General features: G+C 43.8%; 1 protein-coding gene across 1 annotated transcript; it reads right to left on the bottom strand.

The window, feature by feature from the left end:
• Positions 1–331: 331 nt before the first annotated feature.
• On the bottom strand, positions 332–27,099 carry LOC134210413 (NEDD8-conjugating enzyme Ubc12). The gene is made up of 4 exons (XM_062686459.1): positions 26,509–27,099; positions 26,276–26,409; positions 1,444–1,611; positions 332–1,367 (listed from the first exon to the last, which is right to left on the bottom strand). Exons 1-4 carry the CDS (start codon positions 26,615–26,617, stop codon positions 1,227–1,229), a joined length of 552 nt encoding a protein of 183 aa, XP_062542443.1. The 5' UTR covers positions 26,618–27,099; the 3' UTR covers positions 332–1,226.

The raw sequence follows: 27,099 nt of genomic DNA, 5'->3' as shown, positions 1-27,099 counted from the left end.
CGAGTCGGATTCCTTAAGAAGTCTGTCGGAATCATTCGGAAGGCTGGTCGGATTTCTTTGGAAGGCAGGTCGTATTGTGTTCTGTTCAACTCCTTACTGTCTTTAATTTGGTCGGATTTCTTTCAGTATTTCGGTGTAATTTGTTCGGAATTCCTGTTGAATTCCTTCATATATTCAGTTAGATTGCCTCAACAGATTTTTGCGATACTTTTGAAAATCTAAATCGTTTAAACATATTTCGAAAGATTAGCTCGGATATTTCTGCTTTTTAGTAGAATGAACTATGTTTGGAAAAATGGATTGTGATCAAGAAAATATTTGGAACGCACAATTCGAGTAAAATTTTTCATATGTAATTGTAGCTTTCTGTTGTTTTTTGTTTTCCACTTGTCACTATTTGAGTACAATGAATACCTAATCGTCTGTGGGGATCTTTTTTGGGTATTTATTTTGAATCCTCTGTTGTTGCTTTATGTAATCTAACTTTGTTGTTTTCCATAGAAGTGATAGTGAAATAGATTAGATTAGAACATTACAACATGTGTTGGTTTTGGTTGAAAGAAATCAAGATTAGATTATACATTTGTATGTCTGTGGCCTTTCTATGTATAAATACCGTTTATTTACCTTACTTCTTACTGTTCATGTAAATTAAACTAAGATCATTGATTCTCATTTTTTTTTCGTTTCGCATCAAGTCAATTTACTTGCTTTATTCTTGCTTTCCTGTACTGAGTTTTCAAAACTCGGTACACTGCTCAGAGATGAAACTGAATGTGACAGAAACTCCATCATGTGTTTAGTTATATTTGCTTTCGATATTGATACAAGAGTTGATTTTGCAGTTTTGTTTCATGGTTGTCGAATTTATCTGATTTGGAATATAGATTTCATATCATATGTTCATTTGCTTAATTTGTTCTGCTTTATCTTTAATTATGTCCATCTGTGTTGCTTTTCCATTCTCGTATGTCGTGTTGCGAAACTCATCCCTATTATCCGGTACCAAATACAGAACGATCCTCGACCACATACGAAACGCTCCCGTGTGCTCGCATGCCGCAGCTATTTGTTTTTTAATTTATTTGCGCTTTTGTTCTAACGTCGCCCTCGGTCTATCCGCACTTTACGATTTAGTTATATTTAAAGTCTATATAATAGCGTCCACCAATCGTAAGAATAATTAAATAAACGCAACATTTGAGTGTGAGTGTTGAACTTATATATCACTTGAGACAGCGCTCGAAATAGGTTTCGCCAATGTAGCTGCCGCGCATCGCCTTGAACACGTTGTGCTCGAAAAGGCGTCGGTTCGTCTGGAGCACTTCCGCGGCTTCTCGGTTCAGGGGGTCTTCGGGGTTCGGTTCCTACGGAGAACAATATATTGACGGGTAATTATGTTTTCGAAATATTCGCATCTATAGAGAGACAGAAAGCACTCACCAAAAACAAGTATTGCAATCCGTACACGATCGAGTTGATGGTCAGCACCGGCTTCCAGTCTTCGCGTAGGATATTGAGACAAACGTTTCCCTCCAGGTCAATGTTCGGATGGTAGACCTGGGTTTCGCATTTTACCTTGGGAGGCTCATGTGGGTAATTGGGACCAACCTAAGAGTAGTAATCAATCAATTCAGAAGTCATAATTAGATTTTCGCAGGAGGTTGGTTGTTCAGGTCTCCGCCTAGGAGGCCAGAGGCAATAGTCGGCAGCTCGGTGCGCAGTGCCTGGCTGGGCCACTACGGCTACGCCTGCAGAGGTTATGGACGGCCCATGGCTTGGGAGGGCGATAAACCGCAAAGACGGTGGGCTTTCGGCCTTCGAGGTGGCGACGGAACAGCTGGACGCCATTATCAACTTTGCGTCATCGAAGCATAATATCAGTAAGGACCTCAAGGGGAGCTTGTCGAAACTTCGAAAGTCGATGTTGGACGCCAAGCTGGAGAGGGCGGCCGGGACGGCCAAGTGCGAACCTGTGAAAACCGTGGAGTCGAGGTCTACCCAGACTGAGACCCAAGGATTCGCGGGCACGTCCAACGGAGCAGACACAAAAACGGGGGAGACAGTCTCCCGGGGATGAGCTCCCTGATACCTTCCAGATACCTTCAAAACCGGGGGAGGAAGGACCTGGAAAGGTCCGTCCACCCAGGAAAGACGGTGGTAAGGGGTTACGGCAGGCTTATAGCTCTCAGCCGCCCCAGACCAGGGAAATACAGGGGGATAACGCCTCCTTAACCTTGGTCAAGGACAAGAGGAAACCGAAGACGTCAAGGGTCGAAAAGAAGGCCCAGGCGAATGAGGATAGCAAGAAGTCTAGGGTAAGCGCCAATCGCTCCAGGGGCGATGCCCTAGTCGTCAAGACGGACGAGGCTAAGTACTCGAACGTCTTGAAGGCGATGAGGAGTGACGTCAAGCTCAGTGAACTCGGCGCCGACGTACGTCGACGTACCCGGACGGGCGAGATGATCCTCGAGCTGAAGCGTAGTCAAGTTACGAAGCGTCAAGGTGGGATGGTCGGTGTGCTCTGTGGCATATACGCTATGCGCCTCCTCGATGGTCGATCGAGCAGTTAAGTCGTATGCTGGATTGTTTGACGGCTAACTTGATGGGGCGTACGCCGGTGGTGATAGCGGAGGACTTCAACGCTTGGGCCGTAGAATGGGGAAGCCGGAGGCAGATCCTGCTTGAATCACTGGCCATGTTGGATGTGAACTTGGCCAATGTCGGTACCAAAAGTACCTACAGCTGGAACGGGGCCGAGTCGATTATCGACGTTACGTTCTGGAGCCCAGGCCAAACGAGTAGTTTGAACTGGAGGGTAGATGATGGCTACACTCACAGCGACCACCTGGCGGTTCGCTACAGTATCGACTATACGATCAGCATTCAGCGGACGGAAGAAGGGGCGATGCCTAGCCCTCGTACGTGGGCTTCGACGACGAGGTGTTTAAGGAAACGCTACGCCGCGAGCACAATACTCTCGGTCTGAGCGGCGAGCAGCTGGTAACAGTACTCTCGCGTGCAAGCGATGCCACCATGCCTAGGAATAAGTCCACTCTAGGAATGGGAGGCCACCGGCGCACTGTTGGACTCAAGCAATTGCGAACTTGCGCCGCGCCTGCCTACGGGCACGGAGGCGGATGCAGCGAGCACGCAAAGAAGAGGAGCGTGTTGAACGACGGGTGGCGTGGAGTGGCTGCAAGAGCCGCTCTGAAGGCTGATATCAAGCAAACAAGCCTGCTTCGAAGTCCTGTGTTGTCAAAGTGCCAATGCGAATCCTTGGGTTGACGCCTATAGGGTCGTAATGGCCAAGACACGTGGGGCGATGGCCCCCACAGAGCGGTCTCCAGAGATGCTGGAGAGAATCATCGCGGAGCTCTTCGCACGTCATGACCCAAGTCCCTGGCCTCACTTTGTGGAGCTGCAAGGGGGCAGGGTGGCCGACGAGGGAAGAGTAACCGTGGCGGAACTTGCGGGGATTGCACAGTCCCTCAGTATAGATAAGGCGCAAGGCGGCGGCCAAAGGCGGGAAAACCACCAGGGGATCCGTCGGCATATAGACCATTATGCCTGCTTGATACGGCGGGGAAGGTGCTCGAAAAGATCATCCTCAACAGGTTGTTGATACGCACGGAGGGTGCGGATGGTCTATCAAGTAACCAGACTGGCTTCCGGAAGGGTAAGTCGACCATAGACCAGACGCTATCCAGCGTAAGAGGAGGGGAGTTTGCTATTGTGCAGTAGTGACTCTCGACGTGAGGAATGCTTTCAATAGTGCCAGTTGGGCAGCTATTGCAGATGCGCTCCTGCGTCTTGGAATTCCCGAGTACCTGTACAAGATTCTCGGAAGCTACTTCCAGAACCGATTACTGGTATACGACACGGAGGCGGGTCAGAAATGCGTTGAACTGGCTCGCCACAAGACTGAGGTGGCTGTTGTTAACAACCGAAAGTCGGAACAATAAGCAGTGATAAGGGCAGGCAACTGCGCGGTCACCTCTGAACGCTCCATCAAACTCTTGGGGGTAATGATCGACGATGAGCTCACCTTTGGTAGACACGTCAATTACGTCTGCAAGCGTGCCTTCACAGATGTAGTGGCATTGTCCCGGATGATGTCCAATAGCTCTGCGGTTTATACCAGCAACCGCAAGCTTCTGGCTATTGTTAGAAAGTTATAAAGTACGCATAGGCTCATGTGCCTAAGAGTTGCGAGCGCGTACCGTACCGTGTCGCACGATGTACTTTGCGTAATCGCCGGTTTGATGCCTATTGACATCGTTATCGGTGAAGAGATAGAGTGCTTCAAAATGCGCGGCACGAGAGGCATCCGTAGGACTATCAGGTTGGCCTCAATGGTCGAATGGCAGCGTACGTGGGACAATTCCACTAAGGGTAGATGGACACATAGGTTGATACCGGAGATTTCTACGTGGGTCAAGAGGCGCCATGGGGAAATCACTTTCCACCTGACTCAGGTCCTTACAAGCCATGGTTGCTTCAGACAGTATCTACACCGGTTCGGACACTCGGCCTCGCCCGAGTGTCAAGTGTGCACAGGTTTAGAGGAAACGGCGGAACACGTGTTGTTCATGTGCCCGCGTTTTCGCACAATGCGTGACCACATGCTTGCCACATGTGGTCTGGACACTACCTCGGACAACCTAGTCCGGAGGATGTGTAAAGATGAAGTTGGCTGGAACGCCGTTTTAACGGCTATCGTTCAAATCGTCTCGGAGCTACACAGAAGGTGGCGCGTGGACTCTAGGAATGGCTAGTGTTGAAGTAAAGTTTCAACGGGATGTTTCCGATCTTATGATTCTCGACCGGAAGCGAAATGAAACACGTATAATCCGGTGATAGCGAGAATATAATTTCCTGTCACATAGAACATAACAAATTCAGTTGGTATTTGAACAGGTTTTAGTTTAGGCAATACTTGGCAATTGTATATATCTAAGTTGCCTTCATGCTAAATAATAATTTCATCAATCATGCACATTTATATGTGTAGTGGAATCGTTCTCAATTAATTATTATGCCTAAATGTAAATACATTTTATAATAACTTACGTTTAGTTCCCTTTGTATAATTCCACGTAGTTTACAAGGTTCAAGTAGATAAGCTGTAGTCGTAAATCCTATTAGGTTTATTGTAAGTTAGCTTATAAGGTTTAGAATTCATTTTGCTGTAGTTTTACTCTTACCAATTACTTCACGTCACCTAGTTCATAGTAGCATGTATGGCGTGTGGACAATAGGTCGCGGAATAGGTTTAGGTTACCTAGTTTAAGGATAGGTTTTAAGTAATTTTAGGCGATATTTAGGCAAATTAGGCTTACCGGTTCCAATATAGATTTGTGCACAAGCCCACTTGGAATTATTGAACTAGAATTAAGTTAATTTTATCTATCTTTCCTCAGAATACCTGACTTGCCGACTTCTTTTCTATTTGTTCGTCCTTTTCTCTCTGTTTTGTGCATACTCAGACTCACCCAATACCAGGTCGTATACCTGTCATCCACGTCAACCGTATTGTCACATCGCTCGCAGGGTTGCGAGTGGTGTAGACACTATGATGATAGATGCGCGCGCTGGCTTAACGGATTAGGCCAACACTCCCCCAGGGTACACCAACATCCGGTTGGTTTACTGCTCCACGCGCTGAACGTCCAAGATCGCTAACTTAGCCACAGGGCGCTCGTAGACCCCGCGAGCTGTACGTATGGTCGCTGATCGTATCTGGCCGTCTCGGCTGACACACGTAGATATGACCTTTCCTTTTGGCCAACAATTCCGTGGTAGTTTCGGATCGGCTATGACGACGATATCTCCGATAGCGATGGGTTTGACTGTGTGGAACCACTTGGATCGTCGGGTAATTTCCGGAAGATAATCTTTTACCCAGCGTTTCCAATACCTATTTGCCAGGATCTGCGAGGTACACATGTTCTGCTTCAGAGCATAACCGCTGTCATCGATGGTCACTAGGGGTTTTGAACCATTGGAGGAGCCGACCAGAAAATGGTTAGAAGTTAGGGCTGGACCAGAATCGTCATCTACTGGAACGTGCGTGAGGGGTCGGGAGTTAACGACGTTTTCGATCTCGACCAACAGATTCCGAAGAACTTCATCAGTCAAGGTCTTGGTAACGCAAACAGCCATTAAATTGCTTTTAACGGTCCGTATTAATCGCTCCCAACTACCGCCCATGTGCGGTGTCAATGGAGGATTGAACACCCACTCTGTCTCTTCGGTCGTGAACTCTCTCATAATTTCGTCGTGGTTGATCGTTGTCTGGAGCCTTTGCAGCTCTCTATCCGCACCAATGAAGTTGGTACCTCGATCACTGTAGATCTTGCAGGGTTGACCACGACGAGCAATGAAATTTCGGATTGCCATGATGCATGAATCGGTGCTAAGCGAGTTAACGAGCTCGATGTGTATTGCTCGGGTGGTTAAGCATGTCACCAACATTCCCCAGCGCTTTTCATTTCGTCTGCCGACAGCAACTTCAATGGGACCGAAATAGTCGATGCCCGAATGAGTAAACGGTCGAGAAAAAGCATCTAGGCGGCCGCGTGGCAGGTCGGCCATAATCGGGTTATTCGGTACTGCTCGCTCGTTTTTGCATCTTTGGCAATTCCGACGAACTTGGTTGTAGCATGTGCGTAAACGAGCAATTTGATATTTCTGACGTAGCTCGTTAATCACTGTTTCGTGGTTCTGGTGGTGATATTTATTGTGGTAGTGGTGTACAATAAGGGTGGTAAGGTGGTGTTTTCTTGGAAGGATGATGGGGCTTTTCGCATCTTCGGTGGGAACTGACACGCAGCTATACGCGTCTTCATTCGCATAATGCCGCGATCATCGATCCACGGGGTAAGCTTGTACAACAGGCTTGATCTAGGAAGTAGTTTAGCTGGCTCTGCGGGGCGTTCTAAGTTACTGTGTAGTATGTGAAACTCTTCCGGGTATCCGTCTTCTTGTGCGATTCGTATCAGTTGTGCTTCAACTGTACGGAGTTCACCGTTGTTCAAAGGTTCTCTGTTGATGGTTCTTTGTTGTAATTGAAGACGACAGTTCGTGATGAACCGCAGCACCAGTCCCATTACGTGCAGCAAACGCTTCCAGTTGGAAAAGTTTTGAAGGCAAATGATCGGTTCCGGAGACGTGTGATGAACCAACAGAGTTGTCAGCAGCTCGGTGTTCGTCAAATTATCGCGTTTGGTAGATGATGGCCATTTCTCTTCGTCTTCCCACAAAAAATTTGGCCCTCGAAACCATCTGCTTCTAATAGAAAGATCAGGAAGCCCGTCCCACTTGGTAGAATCGTCGGCTACGTTCAGTTTGCTAGGTATATATCGCCATTCGTGAGGTTCGGTGGACTCCAGTATCTCAGTAATGCGGAAACCGACGAATTGGCTGTAACGCCGGTGGTCGGAGTTGATCCAGCATAAGACGTCTTGTGAGTCGGACCAGTAGAACCTCTTCATGTTCCGGATAGACAACGTATCAAGCACCGTTTTCGATAGTCGTGTGCCAATGACCGCTGCTTGTAGCTCCAACCGAGGGATCGATGTTAATTTCAGAGGAGCCACTCTAGCTTTGGCGGTGACGAGTGAACAATAGGTCTCTCCGTTCTTCATGAACCTTAGGAAGCATGTCGCTGCCATCCCACATTTACCAGCGTCGACAAAGGTGTGAAGCTGAGTCTCGTCGGCTTCATTGATAGGATGTCCTGGCCAGAAACATCTAGGAATCTTGACTTCTTCTACATGCGGCAGAACGCTGAGCCACTTCCGCCATTTTTCAAACACATCGTCGTCGATTCCTTCATCCCATGTTATTCCGGATCGCCAGACATCCTGCAGCAGAAATTTCAGATAGGCGAGAAAGTGAGCGATAAGTCCAAGCGGGTCGAATATGGTCATCAGAATCCGTAGTAGTTCCCGCTTTGTAGGACGTCGTCCACCCTCAAGTAATAAGCCATCAAAGCGTTTCCAGCCGATCTTGTAGGTGAAAGCATCAGCTACCGTATTCCACCACATTCCTAGAACCTTCTCAGTGGCCATTTCTGCTGATAGGTCTAGGCTCTTCTCTTCATCGGCATTGTCTTCTTGCAGCGCATCTACAACTTCTCTGGAATTACTAATCCAATTGCGGATCTCAAATCCGCCCTGCGCGTGCACATGTCGAACATCCTTGGCTACCTGGATCGCTTCTTCTTCCGTCGCAAAGCTGATCAGCATATCGTCGACGTAATGCGACTTGATAATTGCTGCACATGCTGCTGGATACTTCATTTTGAAACGCTCCGGGTTAACATTCTTGACATACTGCGCCATTCACCGTCATGACATACACCGCCAGTTCGCCGGTTTCACCCGTCCAGTAAAAGCATTGGTATTGCTGATCTTCCTGCCGAATGTTCACTTGATGGAACATCTCGCGAATATCTCCCGTTACCGCAACAGGATGCAGTCGGAAGCGTAACAGTATGCCAAGCAGAGAACATAGCAGATCGGGACCTTTCAAGAGGACAGAATTTAACGAGACTCCATGGACCTCGGCCGCACCATCCCATACTATGCGAACTTTTCCGGGTTTATTGATATTTGTTACCGGGAAGACGGGCAGGAACCAAATGTCGGTGGATTGTTGCTGCACTTCCTCTTCGGAAAGCTTACGAATGTATCCCTTGACGGCGTAGTCGACGATCTTCTGATGTAATATTTCTGCGAGATTGGGATCCTTCGCCATTCGTTTCTCCAGGCATCTGTGGCGACGCAGAGCCATCGGTCGGCTATCTGGCAGACGGACGTTGTCATAGCGCCAGAGCAGACCAGTCTCATAGCGGCCTTCTGAGAAGCGTGTGAGAGACCTCAAAAGCATTTCGGCTCGCTCATCTTCGGCCGACAGAAGCGGTTTTGATGAACTAATTCCCAGGCTGTCAATGGAGAAATAATCCTTCATCGTCTGATGCAGATTGTCGTTCGGCCGTTCGTTTAACGAACACACGTGGAAGCTGTAATGAAACATGCTTGAAGCATCTCCGGATCTTAGATTGCCACACGGTCCAGCCTAGACGAGTTTTGGTTGCAATCGGTTCACCGAATTCTCCTTCGCGACTCTTGAGAGTTAAACCCAGCTGCGCATGCTTTGTTCCGATCAGAATGCGAGGACGTGCATCGTGATATGATGCGATGGGCAATCCTTCCAGGAAACGGTACGATCGCCTCAGTTCATCTATGTCTAGGTTCTGTAACGGCAGCAGCAGCTCGCTGACCGTTTGCACGTCCTCCAATGTGAACTTCTCTGCTCCTTTCTGCCGTCCGGCAACTTGTAGACGAATGATGCACGAGTTCTTCTCACACCGCTCAGTGCCACCCGTCCAGCGTAGACATATTGGGCTCGGCGTTCCATCCAGTTGTAGCTCGTCGGCAAGATCTTGATCGATCAGCGTTGCTCCTGAGCCTTCATCAAGGAAGGCATAAGTGTAGATCGTCTTCCTCGGCCCTGATAACGCAACTGGAAGGTAGCGGAAGAGGACTGGACTAGATGCCGTTTGGTGTGTGTTACACCCAAGCTCAGCGCCGCTTGCTGTTGATTGAGGAGATTGGGAATTTCCGGTCTTTGCACTGTTACTGTGAAACTTTCTCTTCTGCTCGTTGTGTAATAGCTCGTGGTGTCTGAAGTAACACCCGTCCTTGCCGCACGGTTTTGCTCTACAAGATCCTTTATGCCGACGGAGAAATGTTCGACAAAGACCAAACTCACGAATGACCGCCCATTTGGAGTCTCTGGAAAGCTCCAAGAACCGTTTGCATTTGTCCACTGACTTACACGTTCCTTGGCACACCAGACAGTTTTCTTACACTACCGGCGCAGCAAATGTTTCAGGTGCTTTGGAAGACGATCACATTATACTTTTCCTGTGTTTCTGTATGCGCATTGAGATATGCTTCACCTTTTCGGTTGCGCCGAACATCGTTTCGAGTTAGTTTCGCCTGCAAAGATTCCATTGGAAACGTAACCGTGCTTGCTGCTTCCGCCAAAGAGTAGATCCACTTACTGAAAGTCGCCAAGTTGACTGCCGGTTGAGCTTTACGATGCTGAGCCCAGTTCAGCTTAATCGATGGAGGTAGTTTTCCAATAAGCTGGTGCAGAAGAGTTACATTGTACATGTAGTCGTCTAGGCCGCACGATTCCACCGTCGCACAGAAATTCTGCACACTCACGGCGAAGTCCACCAATGTCTCGAGGCGATCTTCGCGGATGGGCGGTAGAGAGCTGATCTTACAAATCAACGAGTGTACGATGATCTCTGGTTGGCCGTACAGCATCTTCAGTGTGTTTATTATGCCCTGAACGTTTCCCGGATGCATCAACCTGCATTTAACCGATTCGTAAGCTTTCCCTTTTAAGCTTCTTTGCAACCGCACAAGATTTTCTTCTTCAGTGAATCCACACATTGCGGTTGTACTATTGTACATAGAAAAGAAAATTGGCCATTCCTCCGGGTTGCCGGCAAATGTTGGCAAATCTTTCGACACTGCTTGCCTTGCTGCGATTTGGGAGCGCGAGAGTTGGAATGGATCGTGTTCGTCTGGTTGCTCTGCTTCCGTCGGATGTTCTAGGAGCGTTGAATTCACCAGGGATCGAGGAACCCGACCCGGCACCCCAAGCTGGCCAGTTTGGATTCGAGTCGATTGAGGTTGGATGTTGGGATTGAAGTACTTCGACATTCTGACGGATTTTGTTGACGTTGTCCGAACTCCTGCTGCGCTGGTAGCAGATCTTCTTGACCTAGCCCCTGCTGTGCTGGTTGTCCATGGGATTGTTGCGCCGCATCCGAATGACAGTCCTTCTCTATCCAATCCGCTACACGATTCCGAGAGTAGTCACTACCGGAAACTCGACTAGATCCTCTTTCGCTAGCTAGTTCTTCTAAGATTCTGTACTTCTTCTCGATGAATACTCTATGTTTCTCCGCTTCTTGCTGTTCAGCTATCCGACGTCTTTCTGCTTGCTGCTCTTCGAAAGCCATTTCTTCCTCCAGACGCTGTAACTTCAATTTTGCACGGTTTCTAGCAGACTTCTGTGATGACGAACATGAGACTTCCGATGCTTCATCCAGTTGAATAACTGGTAAACCTTCCAGCGATGGAACAAATAACTTCCTTCCTGTCCCTCTGCTCTTCTGCGGTATTGCTCCATCCGTTTGACGTGATTGACTCCATTCATTCATAGTGTGAGTTCCGGCAGGATCTGATGGCTTTATCAGTTCCGGATTTCCGCTTAATGGTATAATCGCTGCAGCTAGAGAAACATTCCTTTTGGATGAAACACTTTTGGGTGAGTGCTCGTTGCTGGTACACTTCGACGCTAGATCCCTGTTGGATGTTGACGTTGTTCGCTGGTTCCATGTTGCAGTCTTGCAGTTGGCACAACTCCAGCTTTGGTCGACGACTTCCTCACTAACTCCAACGCATTCGTAGTGATGCCATCCATCGCACTTGTCGCACTGCACCATTTCATTTGTATCAGGCCTTCCACAGCACTTGCAGCTTTGTCCATCGATGGTCTTCTCTGTTTCATCCACCGCCACCACCACTTCACTTTCCTTATCACCAATCACTTCATCAACCACATCATTTTTGGCCTTTTGCCGATCACCTTTGCCACTTGTTTTTTGTTTTTTACCACTTGTTTTTTTATTTAATCCGAGAAAAAGTGATCATCGAGCATTGTGCCGGATTGACTAACATACGGTTGACGTTGCACCAATTGGCAAAGGATTCTAACTGACGTTGAAGGAAATAGCAATCGTCGATGGATTGGATTTGCAAGAACATTTTCAGGTCATCAGCATACGATAGGCGAGGAACTTCGAGTACAAAATTCACGTCATTGAAATATAGTAGGAAGACAAACGGTCCCAAATGACTTCCTTGGGGTATTCCCGATGTAGCCACGAAGGAATCAGATCTGCAGTCGCCGATAGCAACCGTTAGTTGGCGGCCGGATAGATATGATCGGAACCATTCCAATAAAGTGCCATTTACTCCAAACTTGTCTAATTTGGCGATAGCGATGCAGTGGTTTAACTTATCAAAAGCAGCTGACAGTTATCAGTCAGCAAGATTTGTAATAAGGGATTTGTTGTTACGTTTACGGAGGCTTCTTGTATGGTGCTTGATAAAAAAGGAGAAGTAGGTATTTGCTTCGGGCACAGCAGTTGGTAGATTATATCAATTGAATCGTCAAACTCAGAATACTTTTATGTCAACCGAGGTAATGGTATGGCATAGGAGACTCGGCCATTTGAACGTTCAATGCTTGAAGCAATTGAATTGAAGCAGATGTCAAATGGATTCGAATTGAAGAATGTTGAGGATTTGAACTGCATAGCATGTCTCCAAGGCAAACACTCTCGAGATGTTTTTCCGGTAAGTGAAAGTAGAGCTACTGAACGACTGGAGCTAGTACATACAGATTTATGCGGACCATTCGAAGTACCGTGCAAACTCAAACTTCGGACGCTTAAGCACTTTCTGATATACAAACATCCTGTTAACTCGCATTTTAAATCACACCGTTTAAATCACCATTGCAATCACTGAGTACAGTATTCATCTTTGAACTACGTATTTAATACGTGCAGAATATTGCAAAGAATGTTTGCAATTTATGAAAATGTCCGGCTTCTGTTTGATTCAAACCTCGGACACCGGCGGGGTTGGATTCATATTTCGGACACAAAGATTCAAACTTCGGACACCTGATTACACAGTACCGGGAAGAATTATTGAAAACAATTCTCACTGCACAGCTCAGACTGTCTTTTAATCATTTCGTCGCATTGTATTAACATGTCTTATTAAAATGTAACTATACTAAAACAAGCAAAAACTATTAGTCCTTCCGTTCCAGCTTGGCGAAACATTTCGATGAAATATTTCAGAAAATTTCCCATACGAATTCAAGCGTCCGAAGTTTGAGTGTGTCCGAATTTTGATTATCCACGGTACCATCTTTGGCGGGCAGTCGATATTTCGTGACTTTTATTGATGATGCGACGAGGAAGGTTTTTGTTTATACATTGCAGTCGAAAGATCAAGTTTTTGAAGCATATGAGGATTTCATAGTAATTGCTGAACGACAAACTGGTTGCAAATTGAAGACTTTGAGAAGTGATAATGGACGAGAATTTGTAAATAATCGATTCAGTGCAAGCTTGCGACGAGATGGAATACGGTAAAGCAACTGGAGGGCGATTTGTTGAACATCGAAACCGTGTATAAAGTGACTGAAAACCGGAGCGTATGTATTAAGTACAACACGAAGGAGGCAATGACGGAGTCACTTGCCAAAAACGCGGAAACCAAACATTTTATATACAGTGACGGAAAATCGGTGGATGTATGTATGACGATGGCTGGTCAAAATGTACACTATGTCCGGATGATTGATCTCCATCCGGAAATCAAGAATGAAGAACTTTCTTCGACTCTTCAACGATGCGGAAAGGTAGACCGAATTGTGCACGAGAAGTTTCCTGCAAATCTGGGTCTAGATCATGTATGCAGGGGTGTGAGAGGTGTGTACATTGACCTTAAAGAGGACCGAAGTTTGTCCGTAGGACCGTAGTTTGTAATCGAAAGGGAAAGATATTTTATGACGGACTAAAAAATAAATGTTTTGCATGCCAATCAGAAGGACACCGGAAGAATTCCTGTCCAGAGAGACTAAATTGGAATCAGCAAAAACCGCCATATGCCGGAATAGTCAGGAAAATGGACCATCACAAGGAACCGGATCCGATGGTTGATGAAATTATTTAATATGTGAAAGAAGAATCACTCGAGGGTCGTATTGATCAGGAAGATGAAAAACCGGAACCGAAAAATCAACATGCGAGAATCGATGACGAACAGATCTACAGGACATGTGGTATCCCCAATGCTACCCAGCTGGTAACGGATTTCAATGCAGCGATGGAAGAACAGACACGGAAACTAGCGGCGAGCCAGCGTCGGGCCACTTTCGCCAAATCAGGATCGACGGAGCATCGCCTCCCAAGGAAAAGCTCTCGTAAGAGTGCAAAATAAGTTTGTTTTTATTCTTATGTTTTATACTGTAACTTACTTGTTATGATGGAATATCGGCTCCGTAAAGTTTTTCTATAAAACGCCTGAGCCTATTAAATAAACTATTAAATAAAGAAGCATGGACAGTAGGGTGTCCCAAAAAAAATCGATGTTCGAAAAGTCATGGTGCTCAACCCTGAAATGAAAGATATACTTGTCTGGATAATTTTTGTAGAACAAACCGAATTTCTAAAAAATCGTTTAGAGGTCGCGCCAGATCGATTTTTGAAAAATGAGCTTTTTTAAGGTAAAAAATCAAATATTAGGTCTTTTGACAATTTTTTTAAGGGTCACCCATTCGTTTTATATTTTTTTAATTTTTCTGCGGATCTTTGCCCATATTCTCTATGAATTAGTTTTTGGTATTATGCGTTTTAACAGTCCGCAGAACTTTTTAAATATCGAAAATAACACATTTTTGCCTTTCTCGTACAACTAAGTTGTACCGAAAGGCTATCATTTCACTCCAAAATCGAACTTTTGATCGAAGTTCCGTAGACCCATAGTGTTATATACCATTCCACTCAGCTCGATGAGCTGAACAAATGTCTGTCTGTCCGTGTGTGCGTGTGTGTGTGTGTATGTGTGTGCGTGTGTGTGTGCACAAAATGCCATAAAAAACATTAGCCAAATTTTCACATAGAAACTCTTATCCGATTTTCTTGCAACAAGTTGCATCCGACAGAGACTAAAACGCTGTTGATCACTATTGAATTTCATAATAATTGCAAATTGCAAAAAATAGATAATATTAAAATAGTGATGAGACATAGTCACATAGAACAATAATGTGTTATGAAAAATGCCTTGCATCTATGAATATTTTATCCGTGGCTTCCCATTAAGAGTTTCATCGTACTATAAAGATGCTCGTGTTGCACGCATTTAGGCGTAAGTATGCTCTTCGTTCAGTTTCATAGTACTATGAAATTGTCCGAAAGTCAAAATTCGAACATAGGAAATTCGAGAAACTTTTGGCAGCGCCATCTGTCGTCTACTAGTGTAAATTTTCTATCATAACATTAGAAGGTGTAACTGTTTTGCCTTTCTTGTACATCATCGAGGTGTAAGCGTAAAGGCTACATTTATTACCTTTTTGCGCGAGAAAGGCGCCATCACCGCTAGGTGGATAAATATGGGTTTTTTGACTAATTTTCGAAGTAATTTCATCCTCAAACAAAAAAAAAATTTTCGTTCAGAAAAAAATACATACTAGAAAGAGCTATTTATAAGGAGTATTTTCATAAAAAAATATCCAAGAAATGTTGTTCTGGGGCTGAGATATTGCAGTTTTAGTAAATAGTCAAAAAGTGTACAAATTACGTACTTTTTCCTTACATGTTCTAATTTCATCAAGATTGCGCCAAAAAATTAAAAACAATTCAAAAGCAAATAAATGGAAATATTTTCTAGGTAACATAGCTTTTCTTTCCGATGGAGTTGGTTACCTGAATTACAGGATTTGGTCGGAGTATATGGATGGAGCCAGTTATAAAATGATATCACACCCAACATTTAGTATGTAGCAATATACAAGTAATCAGGTTAACTATGATCTCTTTATTAGTTTTGATTCAATCATAGGATGCTTTTCACGGTATATGAAAAACAAGGCAGGCTCAGCACGTATGTAAACATTCAGTTTGAACGTAAACATGTGTCGTCACTACTATCTTCGCACAAGCTGAACTGAGACGATGCTCTACGATTTCAGCATGCTTACTTTTGTACTCTAACATATGGCGATTAAATATGCGTCACTCTTGAAGTGTCATTTTCCCGTTTTTACTTTACGTTTATTCCGTTTTTACTTTTCCAATATCTCAAGTGAACTCATGGAAAAGCTGTCGAACTGATACGACGAAAAAAATTGTTTGACTGTCATATGACATAAAAAGCATCACGGTATACAGACAACAAGGTAGGCTTGTAAGAAAAGTGACACGTCAAGAGTGATGCATATTTTAACGCCACATGTTAGAGTACAAAAGTACGCATGCTGAGACCGTAGAGCATCGCCTCAGTTCAGCTTATGCAAAGATAGTAGTGACGACACATGTTTACGTTCAAACTGAATGTTTACATACGTGCTGAGCCTGCCTTGTTTTTTGTATACCGTGAAAAGCATCTTATGATTGAATCAAAACTAATGAAGAGATCATAGTAAACCTGATTACTTGTATATTACTACATTAGGGCAGTTCACATTTCAAAAATGTTCGAAAATCCCAACTCCCATATGTCTATTATCATCATTTTGATAATATAGGACTCCTGGCAAAATTTCAGGCAATTCGGTGGCCATTTAGGGGTGGCGCGAAGTCAATTTATGTTTATATGGACATTTGTATGGGAAAAACTTAAAAAAAATTCAAGTCTCCCTACAACTGTCAAATCGTGATGAATTAAAGTAAACATCCCCAACCTCCCTTTTGGAATCCATATAAATGAAACCTGCAGATAACACATTAGTTATGAGTAGATTGAAAGATTCTATTGACAGTGTGAATATGAGATAAATGGCTAAAATGGTGTGATTAGCCTCAACGTAGTAGTGGAAATATAAATCAAAATTAATGAGTTACCCACTGGTTGAGCTCAAATAGATTCCAAAAATTGGTTGGTTGATGTTTATTTGAATTCATTTAATTTAATAAAATTCATTTATTTGAATTCGATTTAAGTGTTGTAGGGGGATTTGAATGAATTTTAAGTTTTTCCCATACAAATTTCCATATAAACATAAATTGACTTCGCGCCACCCCTAAATGACCACCGAATTGCCTGAAATTTTGCCAGGAGTCCTATATTATCAAAATGATGTTAATAGACATATGGGAGTTGGAATTTTCGAACATTTTTGAAATGTGAACTGCCCTATTGCTACATATTAACTGTTGGGTGTGATATCATTTTATAACTGGCTCCATCCATATACTCCGACCAAATCCTGTAATTCACGTAACCAACTCCATCGGAAAGAAAATCTATTTTACCTAGAAAATATTCCCAATTATTTTCTTTTGAATTGTTTTTAATTTAAATTAAAATATTGGCACAATCTTGATGAAATTATAACATGTAAAGAAAAAGTACTGAATTTGTACACTTTTTGACTATTTACTAAAACAGTAATATCTCAGCCCCAGAACAACATTTCTTGGATCTTTTTTTATGAAAATACTCCTTATAAATAGCACTTTTTAGTATGTATTTTTTTCTGAACGAAAAAAAATTAATTTTTGTTTAAGGTTGAAATAACTTCGAAAATTAGTCAAAAAAATGTGTTATTTTCGATATTTAAAAAAATCTGCAGACTGTAAAAATGCATAATACCAAAAACTAATTCATGGAGAATATGGGCAACGATCCACAGAAAAATAAAAAAATATAAAACGAATGGGTGACCCTTGAAAAAAATTGTCAAAGGACCCAATGTTTGATTTTTTACCTTAAAAAAGCTCATTTTTTAAAAATCGATCTGGCGCGACCTCTAAACGATTTTTTAGAAATTCGGTTTGTTCTACAAAAAATATCCAGGCAGGTATATCTTTCATTTCAGGGTTGAGCACCATGACTTTTCGAACATCAATTTTTTTTTGGGACACCCTAATGGACAGGTAAGAAGCCGTACATTGGTCATTTGAAGATTTTTGGCTCTTCCGCCATGATGCATGTCCCGAAGCAGAAAAGGTTGAAGCTTGATCCTAAATCTACAAAATGTGTGTTTGTGGGTTACGCAGCAGAAGTAGACCCGATCGAGAACAATGGATTCAAACGATGAAAACAGAGATCGCAGCGTTGAAGTCCAATGAAACATGGGTATTGGAAGATTTACCAGACGGTGGCAAAGCTATCAAGAGTAAATGGGTGTTTAAGACCAAGCGCGGATTAGACGGAAAGATTGAACGTTACAAAGCACGATTGGTAGTGAAAGGATGCTCGCAGAGACCGGGTATAGATTATGACGAAGTGTACGCCCCAGTTGTACGATACTCGACGTTACGATATCTAATGGCATTGGCAGTGAAGTTCGGTTTAGAAATTGATCGAATGGATGCGGTAACAGCATTTTTGCAAAGTAAGCTCAATGAAGAAATGATACATATGCAGCAGCCCGAGGGTTTCATCACGGACTCGACGAAGGTATGCCGGCTCCAGAGGTCACTTTACGGTTTGAAGCAATCCAGTAGGGTCTGGAATCAACAATTGGACAAAACGTTGCGTGAATTCGGATTAGAGCAATCAAAGACAGATTCCTGTTTGCATTTCAAGATACACAGGATTTTGTTTTTACACGATTTTTTTTCGCTCGTATTTTTGATCGTGTGACTTCAATTTGCCACCAAACTCTCCGCAACATTATTCAAAAAATCCAGAATAAATCAAAGAAAAATCACATGATAATTAATATACGTTAAACATTTGGGATGAGTGGAAAATTGAGAAAATGTAAATCGTGTAAAAACAAAATCCAGTGTAAATGGCAGTAAAATGTTGTTTGTCACGATTTATGAGGACGATTTTCTCTTATTTACCAATGACGCAAAAATGAAGAAACAGTTAAAGAAATTCTTGTGTAAGCGGTTTCAAATGAAAGAATTAGGCCAAGCAAGATATTGCCTAGGACAGCGGTTCTCAACTTTTTTCTTGAGAGGTACCCCTTCGAACTTTTGCATGATTTGAGGTACCCCCTCCCAACAGTAGGCTTCCAATCCTCCTTTAAGCTTTTGAGTCCCTTTAGAGCAGGCTTCCGCGCCTCTTTATTAGAGGCTTGTGAGCCTCTTGTAGAGAGGCTTCCGAGCTTCTTGAAGGCGTTTTTCGAGCCACTTAAAACGAAGCTTCCCTTGCATCTTGAAAGAACGCTTCTGAGCCTCTTGATAGTATGCTTCCAAGCCTGTTGAAAGAAGAGTTCTAAGTTTCTAGAAGCGAGGCTGCAGAGCCTCTTAAAAGAAGGCTTCCGAACCACTTGAAAGTAGACTTCCGAGCCTCTTGGAAAGAGGCTTCGGGGCCTCTTGAAAGGAGGCTTTTGAGCCTCCTTAAAGGAGCCTTCCAAGCCTCCTGAAAGGAGCCTTCCGAGCCTCTTAAGAGGAGCCTTCCGAGCCGCTGGATAGGAGCCTTCCGAGCCGCTGGATAGGAGCCTTCCGAGCCTTTTGAGAGGAGGCTTCCGATAATTTTGAGAAGAGGCTTCCGAGCCTCTTGAGAGGAGGTTTCCGAGCCTCTTGAAAGGAGGCTTCCGAGCCTCTTGAGAGGAGGCTTCCGAGCCTCTTGAAAGGAGGCTTTCGAACCTCTTGAAAGGAGGCTTCCGAACCTCTTGAAAGGAAGCCTTCGAGCTCGAAACCTTCATTCGATGATAAAATGGTGAACAGTGTAGTTTGTGTCTGCCGTGCAGTTATTAATTAAATAATTTACGTGTGAAAAGTGCATAGTGCCGCAGAAAATTTTATTTCCTTGTGTGCCCATTAGTGCAGTGCAACCAACAATCAATATAAAACTGGTGAATTTTTCGTGGTTCCAGTTTCGCGTGCTATAAACGGTCTTCGGTACCCAGACATGAAAGCGTCTGTCAGTACGTAATCTATTGATGCGACCTTTGGAAATAATTTTAGCACTGCTGCCATAGCAACATTTTCGTTAAGTTGTTTTTCTTCAAACGAAAACAAACTACAAAAATGGAAGCTTGTTGAGGCATGGATCATTGCATCACGGATTTCAAATCGTTGGTTGTAATTTTACCTAAATTAGTGGTTATTTTCAACAAAAGATTCGTTGCTTGAACACACGAGTCCTGATATTTAAAAAGGTAATGAATGCTTACCTTATGAGCTCATTTCTTGCTAATATTCAACATAATCAGGTTCTCATTTCAGCAGCCATAAATTAATATCTATACTATGTGCAAGAACATAACACCTTTTCGGATGGTCGGATTACATTATCTCCCGACTAAAATATTTCTGTTAGAGTTTGTTCCCAAAAGTAGGATGAATAAAACTTCTTGCTTTGTACAATGCTGACCAATTATGTTTTATTGCTTTCAGTTCTAACTAAATTGTTTTGCCGTTCGAAGAACGATCATTTCCATGGAAAATAATTTAAAAAATACGAGAAAGGCAAAACAAGAAAGATGTAGGAAAATCTGCAACAGTTCGACGCCTTTCTATCGTTCAGTCGCTGCAGGCGATGTTCTTTTTACGCTTCTAAACTATAGACAAAGTCGCAGTCGCCAAACGATAGAATCGCGCCGCATGTGTTTGGGAGCACATTTATACCCCTTGGTAGTGACTGGGTCTGTGCGACTTGTACACGGGATTGTAGCTACGGAAGCAGTAGTCCGCTAGATGAAGTGAAAACACTATATCTCATTACTTCATCGGACCTAACCACGGGTCAGCAGAAATGTTTGTTATGTGCAAAATGCGTTGCAAATAAGTGTACAGTGAGTATTTTCCATTAGCAAGATCAATATATGTTTCGTCCAGGATGGGACGACCCTACGTTGTGTGATTTTTTTATGTAGTTCTCCGGACGACGGATAAAGTTACAACTGGTTCATACTGGACTAATAATTTATTGCCTCCGAGAGGCAGCGTGCCAGCTCGGAGGTTACTTTCGAGACACTGTACAAGACATTCAATTCAGAGTCGCCTTTTATAGGCGACTCTTAGTATGGAAACAATATACACATTTTAGGGGACGTGCGCACAAACATTCAAATTTAAGTCTAATAAGATTAACTACGCGCCAAATTGCCAACCGAACGCTACAACGCATTCGGGGTACTGGCGCGAAACACAAAACTAATCAAACGAATCAATAGAAGCTACGCACGCTGCTCTTCTTTGTGCTGTCCTCTCACTGCAAGCAAGCAGCAGAAACGGTGACGATGAGTTGTGCGAACAATATATTTTATGAAAAGCGACAAATAAAAACGTGGATGATTACATGAACTATTGTGTTTTATTTGTGTTTTGTTTATGTTGTCGGCAACTTCTCGAACGGCAGAACTTTCACAGCCCTGACCACTCCGTGCGTCCTTCGGTGATGCGAGCCAGTGGCCACTATGTATCAGAAATTCCATCCTTTTTATGGATCACCATTTGATCCACTTTGAGAAGTGTTGACTGCGGGTATCGTTGATTTTGGTTACGGAGCTGCGAGATGTAATCACGCCTTCACTGATTCCAGTGTTGTTGCACTAACTGCTGCAATGCTTGGTAGTGTTGCATCCAATTGACGGTACATCGGTGTAATCTGGATCAGGTATTGCGAGTAACGACTATGCCAGGCTTGAGCACGGCTAACTCATCTGGATCCTCCAACAATGGAGTAAGCGGTCGCTAGTTCATACAGCCGCCTCGACTTGGGTTAAAACTTTGGCCATGTCCTCAAAGGACAACTTCTGCTTACCCAGCACTCGAATTAAAGACGTCTTTGCAGATTTCACGACCGTTTCCCAAAGATTGCCGAAATTGGGTGCTCTCGGGGGAATGAATTTCCAAACGATCCCTCGTTGCGCAGTTCTGTTGAAAATCTCTGATGCGGTATGTGAATTACGCAAACGATCGTAGATCTCCCGAAAATGGTTGCTGGCAACCTTAAAGTTGAGCCCATTGTCCGAGTGAACGTAGACCTCGCCGTGAAATAAATCGCCGCAGAGCAGCGAGGAAAACTGAAGTTGTGGGGTCCCCAACCAGTTCGAGGTGGACCGTCTTCGTGCAGAAGCACACGTAAAAGGCTATGTATGCCCTATTTGCTGCTGCTCGGCCATGTACAGGCTTGAGGTAGACTGGTTCATAGTAGTTCACGCCAGTGACATCGAAGGGGCAAGAGAGTGTTGTACGGGATTTTGGAAGTTGACCGGAGTATCGGAGTATCGATCAAGCAGCGGATGAGGATGCAGGGGCTCCGCCTTAAAACTAGAACGTTTTTCTTCTGCTCCAGCAGTTTTTCCGACGGTGGCTCGTAGTCCTACGCCCTTAACGAAGTTCCATCGGTGTCCCTTCATTAGATCCTGGATGTGTGAAACGCGATTTGCAACGAAAGTTGGCCAAACGAACGGTGGTAGCTTGAGCCATAACAGGACAACGGTAGAATCCAATCAAAACCAAGTTTCAATCTACTCCATCTTCAAGGCCTTAATGGTAGTACGATACATTTTTGCGGCCACATAAGCACCGCAAAGTTCTAGCCTCGCTAGAGTCGTCTTCTTCAGGCTGGCTGGTCGGGATTTGTCTGCTAAAAGCTCCACTTTGATATGTCCAATCAGATCGAACGGGCATATATGCACGCTCCGTAAGCATCCGAAAAGACATGAAAGCAAATTGGGAATTTGTCTCTTATGTCTGGTATTCACGTATAATGTGAACGTATATTTTTGCTTTGTGGCCGACGATACTATTGTATGTGAGCTTTGTGTCATAGAGAAGCCGTTCGCAAAAGCGTTCTCGTCGCGTGAAAAACGTAGATCGTCCCCAACGCTCGATCTTGTTCACACATTTTATTTATTATCAGACTAAGGCCGGAGTGGCCTGTGCTGCACATAAAAGTCTTCTCCATTCAGGATAATCTACGACTTGTTCACACATACGTGTGCCGGTATGAGGCTTTTGTCACGGCAAAGTTTAAACGGTCGATGGTAAATATCAGTGCATGCGGTTCAAGAGATTCTTCAAATGCAAAGGAATTCAGATTCAAAGAACGATTCCGTTCATGCTGGAGCAGAATGGGCTAAAGGAGCGCATGAAGCGGACTAAGGGCCGATGTCCACCTAGCGGTTTTTTTAGGCTGCGTTAACGCCACGTCCACGAAAGGTACCCACCATCAAATAGAGTAATGCACACGTATACGTGTGCACGACTACATTTAATTCTGGGTACCTTGCGTGGACGCGGCGATAACGCAGCTTGAAAAACCGCTACGTGGGCATCGGCCCTAAGAAGGCAAAGGCCATGCTGGAGGATTTTTCCGCCGACAAGATTTTCTGGGGTCAAACTTTGCTAATAGCAACATATTTATTGAACAGGAGTCCGACTGCCTCGACGAGGGAACTAAGAAAACCGGATGTTTTCGGTTAGGGTGTATTTGTTCATGTGCCGTAGGAGTTGAGCTCGGTGCCAAAGCTTGAGATGTTTTGCGTCGGATACGCTCATAACCGCGTATGGGATTTGGAAGCAAAACATCCTGATTCGCATTCACTTTATATATAAGAGTTGTAAGCATTGATCTAGAAACAAATAAAAGTGTTAAAGCTGAAGAAAACCAAAATTATCATATTCCTTGACTCTCAGTTGTTGACCAGTCCGAAACCGCAGGAAAATAATAAATAGCCAGGATGATAACCTTGACAACAGTAGAAAATTAGAACTGTTCAAATTTATATTGAAGCGTTGCTTTGTTTCACTGGGTACCGAAATCTTAGTACATGGAACCATACAATGAGTGCTAATTTGCTCTGACCCCAACATCTTGATTATTATATCTATGGTACATAGCCCAAGCCACTCGTCCAGATATATGCTAGGCAGTCAACGCTGTTAGTCAGTTTAGCAGTAATCCTGGCCGAAAGCATTGGGAAGCCGTGAAACGAATTTTCCGGTATTTGAAAGGAACGATCAACAGTAGACTCGTATATAATAAGCAAGGCAACAGCGAAATAATTGGTTATACCGATACAGATTGGGGAGGAGATGTTGATACGCGACGATCAACTACCGGATACGTTGTCATGTTCCAAGGTGGAGCAATTTCATGGAACGTCAAAAGGCAACTAATATTAGCTTTGTCATCATGCGAGGTAGAATATATGGCCGTATCACGAACCATTCAAGAAGCACTTTGGTGGCGAAACATGCTGAAGCAAATTTTTGAAGAAATTCGTATCCAGATTCTATGTGATAATCAATCTGCCATCGCCATAGCCAAACATGGAAGCTACAATCCCAGGACAAAACATGTAGATATACGTTACCATTTTGTTCACGAAGCTATTGAAAGCGGATCAGTGACGGTCAGCTATGTAAACATTAAGACCAAGCAGCAGATGGATTTACAAAGCCTCTCGTTCAATCTGGGATTACTCATATGAAGCGAATCATCGGAATCAAGGATTAGGGAGGAGTACCGTAATCAAGTAATCCATGATGTGTCTTAGAAGCTGAAGTTTGTTATATTGTTAAATAAAATTTTCATTCCACTACCAATGTTCAAACCTATCAGACGTATTTCATTACAATAATTTTCTTACCCAAAGGAAAAAAAAATTGGTTGGGGGGGATCTTGGGAACGTAGAATCCGACGACTTTTTTTTCTCCCCATACTAGGCTGGGCCAGTCTAATACCAGATAGTACGTCGACAATGCTTTAATGATCGGCCTTCTGAAAGTTGTATGATACGGAAGCGGGGAATACATTGAACTCGTTGGCCAGGTTCACCGGAATTCGGACAACTAGAGGAGGGTGATGAGGGACGAGCTTAACCATGGGAGCTGGAGCTGCGCGAAGAACGGGGCGACATCTTGCTTGCTCATAAAACATAAGTCCAAGCAACGTTGATTCTCATTCGTTACATGATTGAACATAGTACGATGAATTCCAGATAGGCTTTGATGCCCAAGATGCGAATCCTGATAACGTAGTGTGTGCTGCTCCAAACAGATCCGACACTAGTCTAACTGTGCAGAACGCCGGATAAACAACAGAAAAATATTTGAACGCTGGCGATCAGTTTTAGGGCCGATGCCCACGTAGGAGATGCTGGGTACCTTGTGTCAATGCGGCGTGCACACAGCTTGAAAAAACGCTACGTGGGCATGGCCCACTGAATTGTTGGCAAGCAGCATTTTCGATCTTACATTGCTACAGTAAATGACCAAGGAATTCAGAAAAAGTAAGTTAGACGATGGTGATAGAGATGGAGAAGTGCGAGCCCTCCCCAGACGTATTTGTTGAAGTTCGTAGGTAATGTTGAGAAGGACATAGAACCCGGGTTAAGGTCCTGGGCTACCAATTAAACTGGGAATTACCAATTTATGATGGGAATTAAGCTATGCTATTACAAAGGACTAAATAGCGACTAGTTAGAATGTTCTATGAAGTTGTTCCGGATGATAACACTCTTGGAGAGCAAAATAGTCGTTCCCCAGAACGTAATAATAATCCGCGATATTCGCTACAACATTTATAGGAACCACTGTAAAAATATTGGAAACGAACGATTTAAAAAAAAAGCCAACTTAATTCACCGAGTAGTGATACTGCCTTTCTCGCATTTAGCCAAGACGCCAACCTTATATGGAGCTAATATAGTTCGATGAACCATTTTCTTAATAACTTCTAAACGCAACGGTTGATCGTTACCAAATTCAATAGTGATGAACTAGGACTTGTCCTCTGTCGAATGCAACTCGAAAATCGGTTAATGATTACTATATGAAAAGTTGTCTAATGTTTTTCCTAGCTTTTGTGCACACACATACACACATACATACACACGGGCAGACAGACATGTGCTCAGCTCGTCGAGCTGAGTCGATTGGTATATAACACTATGGATCTCCGAGACTTATATAAAAAGTTCGTATTCGGAGTGAAATGATAGCCTTTCGGTACAATTTTGTTATACGAGAAAGGCAAAAAAGTGCAATAATATAAATCCGCAATTTCCGCGACCATATTTAAAGGAACCGCGATTTTCGCGACTGGAAGAGCAAATCCGCAAAATTCGCGAAAACCAAGAGTTTATTGACAAACTACTGAATGATCAAGACTATCCTAGATTGAGATACAAAGTAGTAAGGATTTGAAATCAAGCCCACGACCTCCTGCTTGTATAACAAGTGGTCTACACTAGATCACCTATCCCGACATATTGAGCAGAATAATGATTGATGTGACTAAACAAAACAACTAGCAAACAACTACTCAGCAGATTTTGGCAACAAGCCTTCCCTTTTTTGATCTAAATATTTAAGTCACACATTACGATACAACATACGGGTATCTGCTCATCGATCGCCCACAATCGAAGTAATTCCATCAACCCCATTATCGATTCGTTCACGTATCGAGCTGCTATTGACCCTGAACTCATCCAAACAACCGAAGCAGCAAACTCCACTCACCTTGAAGTTGAACACGAACCGTCCACCCTTGTAGAATCCTTCGTCGGGGCAGATGATCAGCTTGAAGTTGAGCAAATCGTCCGGATCGGGGAACTCCGTGGCACAGGTTTTGGGCAGATTCAGCTCATTGATGTCTGCCCCATCATGGATGGAAGTTCAAGCGCAAAGTGAAAATTAGCGACCATGAAAACAAAATTGGCTCGAAAATGGAAATCGATTTTTTTTTTGTTTACCTTTTGTGATTCTCAGCTGGGCCGCGGTGAAGGCCTTCTTCTGGGGTCCGGACTTGGGTGTAGCTTCCCCGTCCTTCTTCTGCTGCTTCAGCGAGAAAAGTTTGATCATTTTTACCTGCTGGTGATGCTGTTTGTTGTTCAGAGGAGCAATTCGCAGTATTTTTGACAACCACTTCCGAGTGCGAGGTGGTGGGGGAAATTTCTCTTCTTGCTGCTTCTAATTTTGGCAGCAATTTTATATTTCTAGTTCTTCACTTCACGGATTTTCTTGTGACTAATGACGAAAGTGGCAGAGTCCAGAGGTAGCAGCCAAATAAATTCTGATGACTGACGGAATTATTGCGACGGACGTTTACCCTCACCAAAAAAAAAATGCAAACCTACTGAGACTATGAGACTGGAAGTTACTCTGGTGGTGGCCTCCGGAGTCGATATCGTGACCGGAAAAACTGTTCCTCGCGGCGGACAATACGCGATACCGACGAAATGGTGTCTATTCGGCCAAAATCCGAGGTAACTTTCCAGTTTTTTCTTCAGTAGCTACTGCAGTTTTCCTTTCTCCTCCTCGCACAATTCGTGTACAATCAATCA

The sequence above is a fragment of the Armigeres subalbatus genome, chromosome 2 (genome assembly GCF_024139115.2).
Source record: "Armigeres subalbatus isolate Guangzhou_Male chromosome 2, GZ_Asu_2, whole genome shotgun sequence".
In the NCBI taxonomy this organism is placed as follows: domain Eukaryota; kingdom Metazoa; phylum Arthropoda; class Insecta; order Diptera; family Culicidae; genus Armigeres; species Armigeres subalbatus.
This window is presented reverse-complemented; position numbering and strand designations above follow the sequence as displayed.